The 22081-nt window shown below is 37.3% G+C and overlaps 1 protein-coding gene across 1 annotated transcript in view; it reads right to left on the bottom strand.

Annotated features, from left to right (window-relative positions):
* The window catches only part of JAKMIP3 (Janus kinase and microtubule interacting protein 3), a 106612-nt gene that overhangs the window by 57058 nt on the left and 27473 nt on the right, over positions 1–22081 (bottom strand). Inside the window, exon 3 of the mRNA XM_067533472.1 lies at positions 5063–5560. Within this exon, the coding sequence (XP_067389573.1) occupies positions 5063–5560 (498 nt within the window). The remainder of the gene's footprint in view (positions 1–5062; positions 5561–22081) is intronic.

The following is a 22081-nucleotide window of genomic DNA, read 5'->3' as shown; positions in this document are numbered from 1 at the left end:
AATAATAAATAATATTTGCCTGATAACTCTAACCTGCACAACTATCTACATTCTGCCTTCATAGTCTCATTTTCTTAGCCACTTACATGTCCACAATGTGGCTAATTACCTAATTTTCTGAGGTCCAATTGCCTTCATCTCACATTGACTTGATAGGAATGGGCAGTATGTGGTGCCTTTGAAAATCTGGACATAAGCCTTGGAGGAGGGCATGCCGAGATAAAAATTTAGCACCATTAAGGGAGATCTATACTTACATTGATGAATGCTTTTAAAGTAACACATTCCTTGGGGTCTTGTTTTGACACACTGATCTATTTAAAATCACTCTTTAGATGCTGTGAATTTAATATGGCACACAGACTTCAGTGAGTGTTGTAGGTGGTCAGTACTAAACAGGGTCAGGCCCTTAAAAACAATTGAAAAAAAATCACCTTGGAATTGCACTAGAAAAATGTATGCTTATTCATCGGTTAATCGAAACCATGCCCAAATATGATGCCTGGCTTATTTCAATAAAGCAATATGTGCCATCAGTGCAAATTACCAATAGCTTTCCACACCATAGGACATCTTTCAGAAGAAATGCATATTAGTAATAAAATCTTTAAAATTATAGACCTAGATCCTCAGAAGGTGTAAATTGACATAACTCCACTGAAATCTCTAGACCTATGTTGATTTACAACAGTGGAAGACCTGGTTCGTAATGTGGCATACAAGATCTATGTTACTATTAACAATATTTTTAATTCATAAAGTTAAAAACATATTGTTTCATGATTTTTAGTGTACACAATGGTTGCCTAAAGGTATCTCTTATAGGACTCTAATTATACTGTTGTTTTTTCTTTGCAACTGGTTTAATACATGAAAACATTAATATACACTTATTGCAAAGGCAGAGATCCTATGTTGAAGTCTCTAAGTATTATACACGACAATTTCCTAACTCAAAAAGTGTTGCATCCAACACAGGGGAATTCTATATTTGACCTTGTCTTGGCAGATAAAAAGGAACTGATCACAGAACTAAAAATTAATGGTAACTTATATGCAAGTGATCATGACTTGACTATATTTAAAATGTACAAACAGAATAAAGTTCAGACCAATGGTACGTAAACTTGGCGCTTTAAAAGGGCCAGTTTTTCAAAGCTGAAAACAATTATGAGCCTCATCAGCTGGGAGGACAAATTTAATCAGAAACATGTGAGTGATTATTGGGAATTGTTTAAGAACACTTTACCAGATGCCCCAAAAGCCACAATCCCACAAATCAAGGAAGAAGGCTGAATTTGGAAAAAAAACAACCTAGGGAAAGTGAAGGCAGCTATAAAAAATAATATATATATATATATATATATATATATATATAACAAATGGAAGATAGTAGAAGTTGATGGTAATAAATATTAATCAGAAACTAGGAATTATAGAAAATTGGTAACAGAAGCAAAATGATAAATGGAGAAATCTATGGCCAGCAGAGTTAAGGATAATAAGAAGGAGTTTTAAAATATATTATGAAGACTCAGAATCCTAACACTGGTATTAGTCCATTTCTAGATGGAAATGGTAGAATTATCAATAATAATGCAGAAAATGCAGAATTGTTTAATAAATATTTCTATTCTTCATTTGGGAGAAAAAAACAGATGTAGTCATATCATATGATAATAGTCTTTCCTTTCCACTAGTATCTCAGGAAAATGCTAAATAGCAGCTACTAACATTAGACATTTTTAAATCAGTAGATCCAGAAAACTTGCATCTAAGAGTTTTAAAAGAGCTAGATGAGGGGCTCGTTGGACTGTTAATATTGATTTTCAATAAGTTTTGGAACACCAGGGAAATTCCAACAGACAAAAAGAAAGCTAATGTTCTGCCAATATTTATAATCGGTAATTAGTATGACCTGGGTAATTATAGGTCTGTCAGTCTGATGTCAATCCTGGACAAGATAATGGAGCAGCTGATAAGTAGATCTTGGTCCTACACTATTTAACATTTTTATTAATGATCCGGAAGAAAACATAAAATCATCACTGATAAAGTTTGCAGAGGAGACAAAAATTGGGGGAGTGGTAAATGATGAAGAGGACAGGTCACTGACACAGAGCACTTGCCTTTTAGTATGCCTAAATGTAAATATCTACATCTAGGAACAAAGCAAGTAGGCCATACTCACAGTATTGGAGACTCTATCCTGGGAAGCAGTGACTCTGAAAATGAGATGGGGGTCATGGTGGATAATCAGCTGAACATGAACTTCCAGTGTGACACTATGGCCAAAAGAGCTAATGTGATTCTTGGATGTATAAATAGGAGAATCTCGAGTAGGAGTACAGAGTTTATTTTACTACTGTATTTAACACTAGTGTGACCACTGCTGGAACAGTATGTTCAGTTTGGGCATCCACAATTCAAGAAGGATGTTGATATATTGGAGAGGGCTCAAAGAAGAGCCACAATAAGAATTAAAGGATTAGAAAACCAGCCTTATAGTGAAAAATTAAATAGATTGCGCTTCTTGAGTCTAATGAAGAGAAGGCTAAGGGGTGACTTGACTACAGGGAAGTTGGCACGTGACATACTCTACTGAGGAGATCAGCAATAGTACAAAGAAACAATCAGCCATAGAGATGAATGGCGCAAGATGAATTGGGCTTTCATTTCCTTTAGCAAGTTTTGAGGATTTGTTGTTGTGGAATCTGTTTTTGGATACACATGAAAGGTGCCCTTCTCATAAAGAGGTAATCTAGACACATGACAGAAAGAATAGCAGAGAAAGTAGACTTCATAGAAAAATCTGTTCCAGCATTGAGCAGGTGCTTAAGGAATGGCAATTCAATTAAAAGTCCCAATACCATATTACTACAAGCTTGACAATGCGAGGACTGTGCCTTTTTTATGTGTCTTATACAACACCAAGTATATTGGTCCCGATTCAGAAAGTTTTATGCTTAATTTTAAGAATTGATTTCAATGGGATTTAAGTATATGCTCAAATCTAATCCCATGTGTTAATTCCTTTGCTGAATCGGGATCATTGTCAACGTACAGCAAATAAATAATCATTAAAGATTCAGAGGGCACATTAATTACATCAAGTTTGTTGAAATTAATTACATGAAATTACATGAAAATATTTGACTTTCATTTCAAAGTTTTTAATTTTAGAAGACTGAAAAAATCCAATGATCAGCCCATCTAAGTCAGATCTGGTATATACACCAGACTTGAGAAGTGGTAAAGTATTTTAATACCCTTTGTCTCATGCTTTTTTATCAATAATTCATCAGTCGATCAATACAACAATCATTATTTAAAAAGGAGTTTTTACATGTGTCACAATTCATTGAAATGGGTTCAGATGGCAAATCTGAGCTACTTGCACATGAGTAGGTGTTTCAAAGGATCATGGGTAATTCAATACTAACCTGACACATGGGTATAGTGTTGCAGTACTCTACGACACTTAGATATTGCAAGAAACTTGGCACAAATTAGAGAGTGCATAACAAGCTACTTAAACTCTATGTTACACAAGATGGAAAAATGGTGTACTGTTACCAAATTCCATGTTGTGTCTGCTGACATGAAGAGATCCTCGGAAGGACTGACACATGAAGAGATCCTCAGAAGGACTGACACTGATCTAAACTTATCCATGTATTGAAACTACTGTGACTGTGTTTTATTTTCCCCAACCAAATTTGTAGTTTAGTGATGCCAGTCCTTCAGAAGGAGTAGGAAATCCTTATTTTTCTATTATACCACCCACTGGTTATTAACACTTTATAAATTCATAGTTATCTGTCTATAATTGCAATGTTCCTGTACTTTTCCTTAGTTGTTAGCATCCTCTTTCCACAAATTCCTTTGGAGGTCAACTTGTCTTCAACTCTGATTTTCTTCAGTGGAAAGGAACACATTTTGCAGCTGTATTAAGCACGTATTCTAGAGAGGTATTTCCATACTTTGCTACCTGGGCTTAACATTTTACCCACTAAAGTATTCTGAGCTTCCATACTATTCCATGAGTTGGTCAACTGCAATTATTTTATTCCATCCAGTGCTAATGACATAATAAAGGGACTCGAAAGAACTTTTCCAAGAAAAAGTGGTTAAAAGAATCACAGAGTACAAAATAATTAATGCAAATATGTTTGCTTCTGAAAACAATTGCATCTCTAACCTGCACTGTGGATATTGCATATGTCAACACAGTGTCTAGCAAAATAGGGCCCCCATCCAGACTGGGGGCTCTAGAGGCTACATAAATACTCATTATGATACTAACCTCTGTTCCATGCATAGAACACTCATTTGCGATAGTGGGAGTTTCATATGGGGAAAAAGTGCAGACCATTCAATAGAGCAGAAATTTAGGAGATAAGAGAACCACATTGTGGATAAGATTTGAAATGGGGATTGGTGTAGAGAAATTTGCAAATTTCTTTTATGTACCCATTATCCATTCTGCAGGCACTGAGTAGTTAAATCTATACCAAACTGAAAGATAACAAGGGTGAATTTAGACAGATGGTATTAGGATTTCAGCCCATTTCTGTTCACAGCTTTGTGAAACTTGGTGTTTTCAAAGCTACCTTATATTGCTCACCAGTGATATGGAGCAGCTTTCCTTCTGGAACAGAAATTATCATTTAAACACATGATGCTGCAGCATAAGGAAAAGCTTTGAAATAAATTTCTGAGAGCTGAGAAGCATAATCATCTGGCAGAATTTCCCTTAATCATCTTATTAACAGAATGTTTATTCCAAGCATTTGACAAACTTTGTGTAGCACTCACCTTTGTACAGCAGAAAGAATTCTGTAAAAACGTGTTAAAAATGTAGCATATGTATTTAGAAATCCTCATTTTAGACGTTGTCATTGTGATGGGTGAACCTTAAAAAGGTCAAAGATCCTGCTTGAATAAGCATCTAAAAGTTTGTATGCCCACCCATGTGCATCTGAACCATTACTCCAGCCCAGAGCTCTTTTTTAACAGCAAAAAAAACCAAAACAAAACCAAAATTTACAGCAACACATACCAGTCTGCGAATTTCTCTTTCACATTCTCTCTTGATCCTGCTGATTTCCTCTTGGTGTAAGTGATACACACTCCTTATTTCTGCAGCTTTAATTTTGTCAGCTTGAATGACCAAAGTTAACGCTTCCTCCACTTGTCTCTTAGCCCCCTTAAGCTCTGAAATTTCTTGCTGCATTTTTATTTTCTCAAATTCAAACCCCTTCCTGGCCTCCTCTTTTACTTCTGTGAAAAGCATGGTTTTAATCTTATCAGGAGCCCCATCTCGTACAGCATTAAGAAGGCCCTGTAATCTCTGGTTTTCATTATCTTTAATTTTTATGACTCTAAGAAGCTCAGCTTCATGTTGTCTCAAAAGTGCCTCCCGAACAGCCTGGAGCTCCTTCATTTTCTCTTCATGAAGTTTGGCCTTCAGTTCTGTTACCAGCACTGTGTTTTTATGCTGTTCGTGCTCTTTGATCTGTTTAACTTCGTGATTTTTCTCTCTTTCCAACTTGCTGATCTAAAAAGAGAAAAAAAAAATACAGTATTTTTTAAAACAAATTAATTCCTTTAGTGGGAGTCTCGGTATTCTAATGTGGGGCATCATATTTTACAGTTGGGAGTTGTCATTTCATAATTTTGTAACTTAGTGTTAAATAATTGTTTCTTAGATCAAAACACAAACCCAATACAGTGTGCTACACCATACATAGAATTAAATTTTATTTGGTTCATATTTTATGATTCATTGTTCTATTTTGTAGTAAATGTGCCTTTTTCCAATGGTTCCAGATGAAAATAAGGTCACTGAAGTCAGGCGCTCAACTCCTTTGATGTCCATTAGTTTATTATAGACTTCATTTGACCAAACACCTTTATGCAAGAAATAAACTTATAAAGGAATACAATATATTTAGAATCATTAGACAGAAGCTGTTCATAGAGCTAAACAAAATCTATACTACAATATTTTCCTGAGAAGGAAAAGGCTTTTCAAACTTTTAGGAAAATGTTTTATTTCAGTGCTGTAATCTTTGGTTAAAAAATATAGCTGATCCTTTTAAGGAGTTTTAAGAGTTTGTGACAACCAATCCTAGTCTTGATATTCAGCTGCATGATGACTTAGTCTGTGAGACTCTCATCTGATAATAGTCGATTCTATTTGCAACATAAACACTTCTTTGTGAACACTTCTAGTCTTAGTACCAAGTAGACCCATTGTCTCATACAGCTGACCCAGAAGCCAAGATAAGTGTCTGCTTTGTAATTCCCATATATTCAGCTAACATCATCATCAAGATCAGTTGTGATACGGAATATGACCCCTAAAAGCATGACCACTATTTTCTAATCAGGGTGGTCTTTACACTGAAAGTAAGTACTGACTAAAAAACCTCCCTCCTTTCATTCTTCCCCCTTCTCTTAAGTTTATGCTAATGTGCTATTGACTTGTTTGTGTGGGTTTGTGTGTGCATGTGCGCCCTCATGTACACACACATCTGATGTGTGAACCTCATGGTTTAAAGGTTCAATTTAGACAAGCATCTAAAAATATTAATTTTATCTAAATTTTCCAAACAACTTGAGTCTCCAAAATTGGGCTGGAAACATGTGAATAGCCTTTCTTGTAGGATTTAGGAAACTTTCACTTCTGTTCCCATCTGGAACCACAAAGAACAGAAAAACACGAATATATATATAAATTAACCAAAGGTCTTTAAAATAATAGAAGTTAAATTTGGTTCTGTTCAAGTTTTGGTGAATATTTGGAATGGTTCTGATTCATCAACTCAACCATCCATAAGCATAGCCTCTGGTGAAAGTCAATGGAAGCCGCACAGTTAAAATAAGCCACACATCTGTGAAAGGGCAACCACAATCCTTCAATGAAATGAGAACTCCAGGCTGCTGCTAACTTTTTCTCATTTAAAATTTTTGATAGGTGTGAGTTAAACTGGTTGGAAAACACTTCTTTTTTTCCCCAGTGAAAAACTCTGACTTTTTGTCGAAAACCTGAAAATGAAGAGTTGGAAACTTTCAGTTTTCATCCATCAAGAAAATCTAAATAAAACATATTTTTTCAGGTCAAGCTGACCCAAGTCAAAATATTTCAGTATGTCAAACTGAATCAAAAAATTTCAAGTTGGGTCAGTTTGACATTAAAGTGTGTTCACCTGCACTGCTGTGGTGCCTCATGGGAGTTTTAGTTCATTCCCTTTCTGAGGCAACTGGGGCTATGTCTGTACAGCTTAATCATTCTGATTGATATTGTGAAGTTGTATTATACAAATCTGCTGTGTCATGAGAGCCTATATGTCTTTGGATCCACCACTACTGACAAGTTCTGAAGCGTGTACGCATCAGACAGATACAACAGAAGGTGCTTTGGACTTATGGGACAATGGATGACCTGCATCCTTAGAAAAAATAATTTAGCTGATTCCTCTGAAGGAATGGGAAAGGTAGTAGCAGCACCAGGAGGAGAATAAAAGAGGCCAGGATACCATGAGGGGTTTAAAATAAAGAAACAGACAGGAATAGGGGGACAAACAGAAAGAGGAAGCCTGGGCAGGAGAAAGCAAGGTCAAAGAAGCTGGGAAGGAGCTCCAGGATGAAGAGAGACCAGCTAGCTTGCAACAGCCTGCACGAGGAGGCTGCCTGCCTGCCTGCCTTCCTAGACCCAGATAGTTCCTCAAGGGTTCCAAAGGAAAGGGTGAAATAGAAAGTGAAAGACATTGGGGTTTCAGATGTTTGATCTGTACTCTCCTGTGCTCTACATGATAAAGTAATGAGGAGCATAAAGGGGTTAGACTCTGAGAAAAGTATTTCTCTGTATGTTAACTGCAGCACAACTGCTCCATGCCCTTGATAGAATTAAAACTAAACCAGAAGTTTCACACCTTTGTAGTGCATTTCTGGGAAAGGGATGTGTTTAAGTAACTGGGGTATCTCAGAGATCAGCGCTGGTCCTGGGGACTAGGGCAGGTGGGCTGAGGAGCCCCATTTCATAGAAATAGGAGACTGAGATTCAGTGCCCAGGAAATGTGCCAGAGAGGCCAAGGGAGGAAGAGGGTTGCAGCCTTCTGACACTCTAGAAGCTTAATTTACCCGCAGAGGATCCTTAGCACAAGGCTTGGATTCCCCTCACAGCAGTCCTAGTGGATGACCAGGAGGGGGTGCTCTCTAGGATCTGCAACTCCCTATTCTCCCCTTTGGGCTGTGCTCCAGGGCTGGTACATGATACATGACAGTCTTTCTCTTGCAGACCTGTCACAGTGCATCATGGGAGTCACATAGCTGTGGTGCATCACGTGAGATGTAGTATATCTGGGGAGCCAGACCCACAGAGGAGAATAGGGACATGAGACATCTAAACTACCAATCCCATGACGCTCTCCCAGAAGCTCAAGAGGATAGGTTTAATGTTGAAAAGACCTGAGGCAAAACATTAATTCAAAAAGGTCAAAACATGTCAACATTTCTGAATTGAGAAGTTTGTGGTTTTGGCCAAAAAATTGCAGCCAAAAACCGAAAACGTTTTGGGTGTTTGGTTTTTCCTCAAAAAGTCTTTTAATTTTCCTCAGAAAGCAAATACTTTTCACACACCAAAAAGAATCATTTTATCAAAAACCAGTTTTGGTGGGACATTTTCAAATATCCTTAGTGGAGGAGGGCTAAACTTGGTGTTCTAGTGAAATTCAAACTTAAACCAATATAATTAAAAATACTGTCTATCTACATTTCCTCCCTGGTTTGGTATAGTATTTTTCACCTCTAACATGTTGTGCAGTCTTGTGATGGACTGTTACACAGCTTCAGTATTCCATTAGAGATATAGCTCCATTTCAGTAGTAGCGGACTGTGACAGATGGACAGTTTGCAGCTATATCCTGAACAAACTTTATGGAATTAAGATACAGTTTATAGAAGTAGGTTAAACCATGTTGAATTGGGTTTGGTACCTTTGGGGTCCAGTGCACTGCAAATGTAGTTGCTTGTGTGTTATTGTAGGATTGTATGTAACTTTTCTAGGGACTTGACTGATGTAAATGTTAGGAACTTCAATGGACTTCTTAGGGACAATGCGTGTAAAGGAAATACCTGAGGTGTGAGGGGAATGCAAATGACCACTTTGAATTCACCTTTTTGAAGCTATGCCCTGGGAAGGAAAACTGTCTCTGCTGGGAATAACATAGTGAAGGCAGGGAAATGTGCAGCCTGGAAATACCCCAGATAAAAGGGAGCAAGGTGTGGGTCTCCACTCAAGAAAGGTGATAGCTGGGGAGATGAAAGCCTGAGAGTGCATGCCCTTGCTGGACCACTTGCGGGAAATACAGGGGCAGTTGCTCTGAATTGCGACTCTGATATGTTAATATTTGTTAAATACTTTGAATAAGAGGTTCTGTAGAAGAGCAAAGTATTATCATCATCCTCTCTATATTCTGATGCTTTTACAAGGAGAAAGACCCATAGACAAACAACACTAGCGTCTTGCACTGTGAATCTCTCCACAACTATTCCAATGATTTTTTGTTTTTCAGATGTGATGTCACTGGGTATAAGTCTACGCAAAAATACTTAATAAAAAAAAAGAGGAAAATACATAACCATATTTTAACTCCCTACAAAATGCAATCCAACCATTATTGAAAAAGGAGTGTTCTTTTTCATATTTGCTGCTACAGAACAGAAATTCTATCTGATGCACATTATGGCATTAAAGATTTGCTGGGGTCTTTGTGCTAATTAAAAAAATTTTAAGAGCAGTATTTCATCCTTATAAGTATGAAAAGGAATTGTACAGCTCACACATGCTCTCTCTTTTCATTCCAGTCCCCTCAGCCTACTAAAATATGGTAAACTGATGCAGATTGTAAGTAATGAACTGATGATAAAAGGGAAAACTATATTTACTCTGGATGCAATTTTTTCCTACCTATTGTTAAAATGGTAATTCTCTGTTATTAAAAAGTTTGCAAGGATACAGACTTCAACTCTGTTACGAATAGAAATGGACAAACTGCATTACATGCATAACTCTCTGCTTGCTTGTCAGGGACCAGTGATCAAACTGAAGAATTACAGCATTCTCCCCACATACCTGCAAACGTGGTAATCTGAACCAACAACTATCCCAACCAGCAGCAGTGAGAAATGCAGTCATGGCTTAAACTTCTGCAACTTCACTTCTCCATTTCAAGCACAGTCTTTCCACCCAGAACATGACCCAACTAATTTTGAGGTTTACCAAAAAAAAAAAAAAAAAAAGTTAAGTTATCATTTATCCCTGCTGTTTTTCAAGATAACATATCACTGCATTTCTGGTTTCTAGGCAGAAGCAAAAATGTATTGTGAGAGAATCTGAAAGGACATCTGGTCTAAATAGAAAGTGCAAGTGCTGGATTGGACAAGAAAGTATTTTCTAAACAGATTTCCAGCCCACTTTTGTAGTTCAAAAAGATATTCAAATCAGCAGCCCAAACTGATGATTGTTTATCTGAACCAAATCTTTCACCTTTGGAGATCTGCTGAGTTCAATCCTGTTTTATTGAAGGTTACAAGAGAATGCTTGGGAGATGGCTACAGTTCTGTAGTCATTACTGTTCAAACCAGTAACTAGACATTCTTCAGGATAAAAAAAATAATGGTCCTGGGTAATAAGTAATAGATAAAATCTACAAAAGTGAGACATCACTCCAGAGTTTATCATCATTGTTTTAAAATTTCCCAGCTTAGAGGTTGAAACTAGTTTTCATATAGGTCTGTTTATGCCTTGTCTAGAATTAAATGAAGTCAGGAAACAGACTTGCTGTTATAAACTTAGTAACTAAGTGGGGGCAGGGAGCATCCCAGAATCTTTTAATGCTAACAGTGCTCTAGCAAACAAATGAGAGGCTTCTCCTAGAAAACAGTTGCTAAAGAAGAAAGATGGTTCCTAGAATGATTCCTATCCCAGTAGCAATCAGGCTTATTAAATCTCAACAGATTGTAGCTCATTGTACAAACACAGGGTATGAGAAGGTCTCTGCATTGAAGAGCTTACAGTCTCAATACCAAAGACCACTGAAATCTATTGAAAGACTCCCATTACCTTCCATAGGGTTTGAATCAGGGCATAAATGAGCAAGACAAACAGTGACAGAGAGCAGAAAACACACAAGCAAAGTGTTGGGTCTCTCGGTGCTAAAATAAAGAAAGAGTAAATATTATTATTATAGCTTTGAGGAACAGGGATCAAAATATTTTCATGACAATTATTAACTGACGTTTCTGTATCTTTTTTCATAAATAGAAATTAAGGAAAGAATCTCAGCAGAAAATGACAAACAAATCACAATAATAAAAATAAAAGTTCTCTCAATTAACCTGCCTTTGGAGGTAATTTAATGATTAATATTAATGATTAAGTTAAGACAATAAAATATCAACAGAATTAGAACTGTACTGGTAATAATTATCCATTAATTGTAAACTGTTGCCTTTGATTTCCATACATTAATAAAATGCTACATTACAATACAACTTTAGAGAAGTACACTATACATAAATGACATGAATTTGATATAATCCATTAAATTGTTACATGATTCACGGTCCACTGAATGCAAAAGTTTAATGACAAGGCACTAAAAATGAAGTATCAATTCTTTTTAATTAATAAATGATAATTACATAAGCATGTACGTTATGGCTCATTCTCGCAAAAAGGTTTTCCAAAGAGGCAGAATTTCCTCTGACAGAGTTGTCAATGAGATATTAGGCTGGCTACCAAACAGCGCTCTGTAAGTAAAGTATTTATTAACTAAAAGCTAGCATTTTAAAAACGTTAGTGACCCATTTAGAAAATAATAAAATGAATTGTGGCTTGTATTTTTTCTGCAGTGCTCACACTGATAGGCACAGTGCAGACTGTAATAAAAAGCTTGTGAAATCAGTTTTTAGTCATTTGAATTGACAGCAGGCTACCCTTAACAGATCCCCACAAACAACACTCTGAAATGACAGTTACTGTTTTTAAATACTGCCTCAGTACTCACATGCAAACAAAAATGGATTCAACATTTGTTTATCTGATCTTATAGTCTTACTTTGGTCAAATCCTACAAGACTGTTCAGTTAGCTTGTTCTCAAGCATACAGAGCAAGCAATCTGCAGATAAACTGACAAAAGACAACAAATTGTACAGAATTCCTCCCGGATTTCAATAATTTCCACTCCAACATCAACCTCAGCCTGGACCAGTCCACAAAAGAAATCCACTCCCTGGACACTACAATACAAATAAAGGATAGTCACATTAATATCACCCTATACCAAAAACCAACTGACCGCAATACATATCTTCATGCCTCCAGCTTCCACCCTGGACACATTACATGATCCATTGTCTACAGCTAAGCCTTAAGATACATCCGGATTTACTCCAATCCCTCAGACAGAGACAAACACCTACAGGATCTCCATAAAACATTCTTAAAACTACAATACCCACCTGGAGAGGTGAAGAAACAAATTGACAGAGGCAGACAGGTACCCAGAAGTCACCTACTACAAGACAGACCCAACAAAGAAAACAACAGAACACCACTGGCCATCACCTACAGTCCCCAGCTAAAATCTCTCCAACACATCATTAAGGATCTACAACCTATCCTAGCAGATGATCCCTCACTCGCTCAAGCTGTGATAGGCAGACCTATCCTTGCTTACAGACGGCCCCCCAACCTGAAGTTAATACTCACCAGCAACCGTACACCATACAAGAAGAACACTAACCCAGGAACATACCCCTGCAACAAAGCCCATTGCCAGCACTGCCCACACATCAACTCTAGTGACACCATCACAGGTCCTGACCGCATCAGTCACACCATAAGGAGCTCATTCTCCTGCACATCTACTAATGTAACATATGCCATCATGTGCCAGCAATGCCCCTCTGCCATGTACATTAGCCAAACCAGACTGTCACTGCGCAAAAGAATAAATGGACACAAATCAGACATAAAAAATGGTAACATCCATAAACCAGTCGGAGAGCACTTCCATCTCCCAGGACGCTCTGTAGCTGACTTCAAAGTTGCCATACCTCTACAAAAAAACTTTAAAAAAAAGACTTCAAAGAGAAACTGCAGAGCTGGAACTCATCTGCAAACTTGACACAATCAAACTGGGTCTGAATAAGGACTTGGAATGGTTATCTCATTACAAAAAGTAATTGTCACTGTTCACACATTCTCACCTCCTAATCAATGGCTGTGAATAGGCCTCATCTACTTTAACTGAATGGACTTTGCTTATACCTAATTTCCCCATTGCTGTTCCTTACCCTTAGATGTATACATATATACCTCCTATCTGATTTCTATTCCTTACATCTGATGAAGTGGGTTACAGCCCATGAAAGCTTATGACTGCAGAAATTAAATTTGTTAGTCTTTAAAGTGCTGCAGGACTCTCGTTGTTTTTGCTGTATACAGACTAACATGGCTACCCCTCTGGAATTGTAAAGAAGCAATTTCATACTGTAAATAAGTGCTTCTTGGCACAGCTAGCAGTAGAGCCAAAAAGAGCAGAAGCTATTCTCAATTTAGACCTGACTACTTACACAAATTGCTTGGGCTTAACTAAATTGGTTTAATATGACACCTTTGGTTAAAACAATGCAACATCTCTGTATATTCAAACCCTTAGGCCTGAGTAACACACAGGAGTTGGTTTCAGAATTAACTAGAGTGAAACCAGCATGTAATAGTGACCACAATATAGTTAAGTTCAACATCCTCCTAGGAGGAATTGCATCAGAAACTAGCCTTGTGACACTTGAGAAAGTGGATGGTGGTTAAAAAATAAATGAAGATGCTTGTCAAAGAAACACTAAAGTCTAAAGTAAGGCAATTAAAAAGCTTAGACTCCGCATGGAGGCTAATTGAGCATCATTGTATGTTATCAAGTGATAAATAAACACATTTGAAAAGTATTTTTGACCCTGTGAAGAAAGTATTGAAAGGTCACCTGGGTCAGATATTTACATTTTTTCAGTAGATGTTGAGAATTACCAGTGCTTTAGGCAAACCCTTTACTATATCGGAGATCAAAGACCAAATCCCCTTGCCTCTCACGCATAAGTATTTCCACTGAAAGCAAACACGATTTGGTTACAAAGGCATTTTATGCTACTACTTAGAAAGGGCTGGATCCAAAGCCCATTATGGCTACTGGGAAGACTCTCGTTGACTTCAATGGGCTTTGCATCAGGCTCTACATGCACAATCTTTTATTTATTTTCCTTACACATGCATACTTACTTTCCTCATAACTGTCATTAGCTTGGATGAAACAGTAACTGAACAAGGTCAAGTATACTGAGTCTGAATCACTAAAAAAGCACTATGTCTGCGCTCATTCAACAAAGCACTTAAATCCTTGATTAGACCTAGACAGGGAAACTACTATTACTTTTCAGCATTAGAAAACACTGTCAGAGTTAGCAAGCAACGAGGCTGGTTGGATTAAAAATGTGGATTCATATTCAAAACTGCCGAATACTAACTACTGAGCAAATGAAGTGTTAAGCCATCTATGCTGGGGGATTCTCAACAGTGCATAGGACTGGTTTAGGATACCTGAACTCCATTCCAGCTGTACAAAAGGACCTCAGCACAGGACAAGCCATGCATCTGAATTTCCTACCATACATAATTTTTATTTTGAGTCAGCCTTTTAAACTTACTTAGACGTATTTGTTGTGTTAACTGCAGCATGAATCATAGTATTTGGTCCATCAGCAGCACGCAAGAAAATTGCTGAAAAAAATTAATGTACCTAGAATAATCAGCTTGTTACTTCACTATAGCCCTTCTCCCCCACCAAACTAATTAGAATTTTTTTTTTTTTTTTTTTTGGAAAAAAATTATAAACAAGGCACAATTCATTGTAAATAATAACTGACTCCAATTTGTGGTGGTTGTGTTTATTCAACTACAAGTCACAATTAATTATCTAAAAAGTAAATGGATTTTCTCAACTACTGTATAAGTACTAAGTGTGTCATTTAAAATCTAAGATTTTGGTTTATTGCGACCTGAAAACAGTGCAAGTTAGTAGTAGTATGTCATTAATCCATGTATCATCAATTGTGTCTTCAATCAGAGGAACTCAAGGAGAAAGGAAATTGTTTAAGTCCTCTCAAAGCGGTATGTAGCATTGTTGATGTCTTCATTTATATTATAAGTAGTCTACTTACAAAACAGTGTAGGTACAGTATTGGATACTTGCACACACTTTTTGGGTAATTAAACACTCATAAATCCAGGGATATAACCACACATCTTGGATAGCAGGATATATCTTAAATATAGTTTATTAATATCTGACGTAGCCTACATAGCACTGCAGTGCAGACTGCGGCAGTATGAGTTGCAGCATGCACTAAAGTGTTGCGCTAAAACCGCCCTGTGTAGATCCTGCAAATGCAAACCAAAATGTACCTAGTTATCATTAACAGAGTCCTATTTGAAATGGGACTATGTTAAAACTAACTAGGTACCTTTTAGCTTGCACTAGCAGGATCTATATAGGGCAGTCACAGCTGCAACTCCCACCCCCATAGTCTACATTGCAGGACCATGTAGACAAGCCCTCCATTAAATAATAGGCCAGAGTCTCTAGAATTCCAGAAACGCATACAGTTCAGGGTGGTGTGTGAAGGTGGCATAAAGCACTACATTGATCCTAGTGTTGCTTTCTGCATTTCTTCCACTAGTGTTTGTGTTAGAGCAGTCTGAGGGCTACTGTAATATACTTTTGCTGGAAGGTTGCAGCATAACACTATAGTACTTTATTTCTTAGAATTCACAATGATAACACAAAAGATCCCCAAAACAGAGAGACATAAAATAGGCTGTTCTCTAAAACAGTGAGGAACAACTCATTTCATCTTACTCTAGGTGGTTGGCTCTGGCTGCCTGCAAATTTAACTGACTGTTGAAGGTCCAGATTGCACACTTCCCTACAGAGCCCCCTAGCCTGCAAGCAGCATTAGGGAAAAAAATACCTGGAAATTTAAAATGACAGCGTATAATTTGAACAGTTTTGAAAGCACCACAGCACTCCTAACAAAGAACCAGGTCATTGAGGGCATCAACTCACACATGCTAGCAAACTAGTGGCAAGAAAATAAAGATTCCCTAGGCTACAAAAATATTTAAAATTACAGTGATAAAATAATAGTTAAATTAAAATAAATGAACTCTAACTATTTGGCTGTCTCTTTTGGAGATTCATCAGGCCTGAAATTATTGAAGATGGAAGCAGTATTCTAGAGTACCTAGAGCTTAAACACTTCCTAACAACACATAGTTTGTTTTTAATAGTGTCATTCTAGGAATGCTGCTGTGATACATGAATGATTCAATGCAATAATATTGAACTGGTTCCTCAACACCTAATTTGAAAGAGAATATTGGAGCAATCACTAAAACATAGGCTATATGTATTTTAATTGGAAATGAATTACACATATGCTGTCTATTCAGAACTCTGGTATATAATTGCTCATCCATACCAGACAACTTTTACTTACATCAGTCAAAATCTCTCTTATTTTTTAATTAGTGATTACTGGTTTTGTTCACTTGCATACACGTTAAGAAAAGATGCATTGTTTTTGTTGTCATGGCTGGTGTTATCATGCAAGGAAGAAGAAATATCCAATAAATACCACGTGCAGTGACACAATGGAAATTCATTAGGGAGGACTGGAAACACATTGGTATGAGGGCTTGTAAAGGCTGCAAAGAGGAAGAGGATAAATATAAATATGCTTTGTATTGTAGGGTTCTCAGATCCATTAGGATTTAGAAAATAAACTTACAGTTAAGAACTACAGGGAGGATATACAATAGTTTAGCACAATAGTTTAGCACACAGTTGTCAATTTCCTAACTATTTAAAAAGCTCTGAGAGTTCATTGTTCCAAAGATGAGACCACATACCTCCTCCAATGACTGAAGTATGATCTTGTTATGCTAGATCCGCCACTGACTTCAAAAGAGCTACACTGATTTATGTCTGTTGAGGAATTGGCCCTAACCTTTTAAAATAGCTCAGATTTAACATCTCTCTTCAAAAGTTGTTCTTTTTCTATTTAAAGTGGGGGGGGGGGAACCCTTTACCTCACAGTGCTTTTGATTTTGAGATAGCAAGAGGTTTTTAAATGCCAAAGGACTATCATTACAGCACACATAAGTAGTATTAAGAAACATTTTTTCAAAGAGAAATGTTTATGTAGCAAAAATAAAGTATTTGAAAATTCTCTCAGTTCAAAACTGCATCTTATTTCTGAAGCTTATTCAACAAATACAAATTGAAAAAGGTCTATTTTAGTAATTTAACGGCAGTTCTTGAGCAAAATGAATTAGCCATATTTAAGGAGAATAAGCAACTCTCCTCTCAGGAGCAATCATCAAATCACTTTGGCAACTCTTAATAAGGAGTTCTGTAAACAAGAGTTTTCTTTGCTGATCTAGGCAAAAGATGTGTTGATAATGAAGCTTTACCATATTATCCTTACTGCATTGGTTCAATGCTTTCATTATATTCACAGAAGGGAAAAAATTACTCGCGTGCAGGGTCTATGCAATGATCTCCATGGTCGTAGGCCCCATGGATACATAGAACAAAGAGGCCTCCATATGCTCTTTGAGCCATGAAAGTGGAAGTCATACATTGATTCTTCAAATCTAGCAGCCAAACAAAATACCACAATAAGAGTGGGAAAGCAGAGGACACTATTCTACAGCACAGAATGGCATGTTGCCGGCTCCCAGACGGAGAAAGATGAATTCTCTTTCCCTAAACCTCCATGGAGTTCCCTGCACTTAGCTCATTTACATGTGCTTAGAGCAGTGATTTCACCTGAAGTATGTACAAAGTAAATCTATGTCTTCAGAACTAATGATCTCCTAACAGCAATACAATGCCACCTTACAGAAGTCTCTTCCTCTTCCAGGACAGCAACTAGATATTATGAAAATTCTGGCTAATGTGAGGAAGATGGCCTATATCCTTTTCCATGAACTGGAATGCTACAGCAGTGAAGTAGTGTTAATAGTTTGCTGCCTTAGTCCAGACAGTTGCACATGTGCACATATACATTTGATCATGCTCATGACCATCCCCAACATACTTCTATCAGCTGTCTGTTTTGTCAAGCATGGAGGACCGATGTAATGGTGTCAGTGCAACTTTCCAGAACATGCAGAATTGGGGTGATCAATTGCTGCCATGTGTTCCCACTGCTACACCTAGGTTTTCTGGTGCTTATGCACCTCACACTAAAGATTTGAAAAGTAACGATGAATTTCTTTTCTGTTGCATATTTACACTAGGGCTTTTGATATCATTTAATTATTAATTTTAGATTAATATTACTAACTACATTTTTCAAAACCAAATGGTGGATGAATTTCCCTATTTTTCCACATTTTAAAAGCCATCCAAAGATTAGCATGAGTTGAGAAATCCTGGTTAATTGTTCTTTATTGACTTAATATACACTGAGAAAAAAATCTTCCTAAAAGTCAGTGAGAAACTGTAATGCATTTCTAATGATCTTGTGTAAACTACATTACTGTCAAGTCACGTCATATCTGGGATGCATTCTCTTGTGGAACAGAGCAGGAGAAAGCAGAAAGGGATTCAAAGACAAACCCAAGGATGGCAGAAGTGAGTTTATGTTTTGTGGTTTGGTAGTTTGTTTGGGGATTCCATGGGAGGGTCTTGTGAGTCCCACCTCTGAAAGAAGGATGATCCTAGAGACACTGCGAGGGAGAAGGCCTAGGAAAGGCTGCGTTGAAAGCAGGTCACGGAACTAGCAGCAAGGAATTGTGCGGATCAGATCTTGACTGCTGGTTATAAGGTCCCTAGGCTTGAACTCGGTATCTTGGAAGAACAAGGGTTTCTCTACAAGCCACTAGTAAAGCGTCATGACAGAGAACCCTGAGAGAAGTGCTTGAGGATCACAGGGCCCAAAGGTAGAGACAAAACATTTTGTAAGGACAATGGGACTTTTCTTCTATTGGACTTTTTGTTAGCCCAGAAGGGATGCACTTAAACACAACCTGGCTAGATGGTTCACTTACAGGAAAAGAGAGTGTTTTTGTAGCCGTGTCTCTCCCAGAATATTAGCGAGACAAGGTGGGTGAGGTAATATATTTTATTGAACCAACTTCTGTTGGTGAGAGAGACAAGCTTTTAAGCCACATAGAGCTCTTCTTCGGGTCGGAGTACCTTTCCCAGACCTGAAGAGGAGCTCTGTGTGGCTCAAAAGCTTGTCTCACCAACAGAAGTTGGTCCAATGAAAGATATTACCTCACTCATCTCTTCTTTCTACATAGCTGTACTTTATCATAATTAGAGAAATAGCCATGTAGCACCACAGAAAGGATAATTCCTCAAAGGAAAAGGTTATTTATGAAAATGAGAAAAAGGACACCAGGAAGTCAAAGGAAAAAAAGAGTCTCTAAAGGTCAACACAACATGAAATATAATTAGGCTTGGAAAAACAGAAGCAAAAATTAACAGCCCCTTGTAAAGGATCAGTAATGAAAAATGCCTGAAAGCCAGCATCCTGATTTTGTCTTGATCTTATCACAATTAATCAAACAAATAATCCTTTGTAATTCTAGGAATCTTTCATCCACAGATCTCAAAGTGCCTTACAAACATTAATTAACACAATGTAAGTATGTAGGGAAGTATTATCAACCACATTTAATAGACAGGTTAACTGAAGAACATAGAATTTAAGTGACTTGCCCAAGGACATACTTCCATCAGATTATTTCATAAAAATATGCTTAGCTGATGCTCTGAGTGTTAACAATTTTCATTATAAATACTCATTATAAATACTCACACAGTACATCGAGATAACTTATCATTGTTCTTACATCATTGTTCTTATTGAAAAATGTAAGAGCTTCCCTCGTAACCTGAAAATTTCCCAATCAATCCTTTCTCTCTGAAAAGTTCTTCGTAAACAAACAGGCATTGCACCATGCTCAAAAATCAGCAAACTCTGACTCCATTACACCATGGGGTTACAGGAAGAAAGCTCAGATGTCTGTCTCCCAGCACACACACACTTTCTCAGTGTATTCTCTCCCTTTCCATCTCTCTTCCTAGTAATTTCTCCTTTCATTCTCTGTCTTTCTCAAACAATTTCCCTCTCCCTGTTCCCATCCCAACCTTGAAACTACTATTCTGTTGTCTCAAACTTAAGTGCCAATGAAAACAATTTCTGAAGAGTTTCAGAAAATTTTGGCCTCAATTGTCCCATCCATTTTGAGATACATCCTACAAAGAAAAGAAGTGCAACACACTCAACAAGACTCTTGCCATGTATGCAGCAGAGGGCAATAGGAATAGAACAAATGATACACACAGACCTAGTGCAGCAAAAGAAAATAAGACATGTCACTAGAAAATGGAGGTGTCTCTAAATGAAAAGAACCTGTTTTCTCCAGATGCCTGACTTGACTTTGAAATGCATCCAACTCTCCCTGCTTATTTTTGACTTGAAGGGACACAAATTGGCTGCAGTGGAAGGGAGGTGAGGCACAAAAAGAGAGTAGGCCAAGACTGGAAGAAGATGTTTCTAGCAGATGGGGCCAGGACTAGTCAGGACTTAATGAAGATAAGATTCCCAAACAGTCCTCAACCCAAAAGACACACCCTCTCTTCTTAGCACTCATAGTGACCACCTCTTAATCCTTAGAAATTGTCTGGTGTTAAATATAGGAATTAGCCAGTGTGCTAGTGGTTAAACTAAAGCCCTTTCTGCCCATCTTTTGTGGATGTCTAGTTGAAATTTCACACATTTAAAAAACAGCAGGGGATAATCCAGATGTTCTGTCCAATAATGCATTTAATCTAATACAGGTGTGTGTGTACATGGACTACTGTTGAACACATAACTGTCAAGTTATCCTACACAGTCAGTCACTGTAATGTATAATTCATTACTGGAAAATGCTTTAGAATACCGTGCGCACAGAAGAGCCTAAACAAAACCAAATTATATTTCGGTTAAAAAATGCAGTATGAACTCACCAGATTTCCTAGCTGAAAGATATGTAACATACAATGAAAGCAGGCAAATCAAAATACTCAGTCTGAATAATCCGAGCTTTCCTGTCCACAACAGAATGATTAACCGGTGTTTTTTTAAAAACCAATGTATTCGACATTGCCAAATAATGATGCAAATTATGGTAAAATGCACAGTGCATTTCTGTTCCTACTGAAGTAGATGTACTTTACATTGTATCTTGGCTCTTTTGAAAAATTAAAATTCTTTGTAAATTCTAACATACAATTAATTGAGATGGGGGAACTTAGTGTGGCAAATTCATCAAAGCACAGTTTACAGATGGGCCAAATCCTGGCTTCAAACATTCTTATATCTTGAAGTTCAGATCCAAATTTCACTGCTTGCTGGTCTATAAAGGCCCAAATCAAAACTGTGGCTTGGTTTTGGAACTGGAAATTGGAAATCATGGTCTGAACTTTGGAACTTGATCAGTATGTCTAGCATAGTAACATGCATCCAGCTTGAGGGGTTGCGAACAGAAAACCCAGACGCAATTGGTATAATTGTGAAAAAGTAGAAGTTGACAATAATCCATGTATCATACATATTGTCTGCAAGGAGGATAAAAAATGTAAACATTTAGTGGAAAAGTCTTCATGAAAGAGAAAAAAGATTGGGACAGCATTAAGCCTACTGCAACAAACATGCCATCTGTCTTGTTTGGGATAGATGCTTATTTTCCTGTAGCTTTTGATGACATTTAGCTATACTGTTTTTCAACTTCATTTCCTCCTGTATCAAGCATTCAGTACGCAGCTGAGTCACTGGCTGCAAAAGAATTTGATATTCATACTCCTTTGTTTTTTCACCAAAAGCCTGTAATTCTGAAAGGACTAAACAAATATGATGAAATGATGGATTCTAACATTTGTAGGGAATAAAGTG

The sequence above is a fragment of the Emydura macquarii genome, unplaced genomic scaffold (assembly GCF_026122565.2).
Source record: "Emydura macquarii macquarii isolate MOO-44397 ecotype Brisbane River unplaced genomic scaffold, CSIRO-AGI_Emac_v2 contig_3343, whole genome shotgun sequence".
In the NCBI taxonomy this organism is placed as follows: Eukaryota; Metazoa; Chordata; order Testudines; family Chelidae; genus Emydura; species Emydura macquarii.
This window is presented reverse-complemented; position numbering and strand designations above follow the sequence as displayed.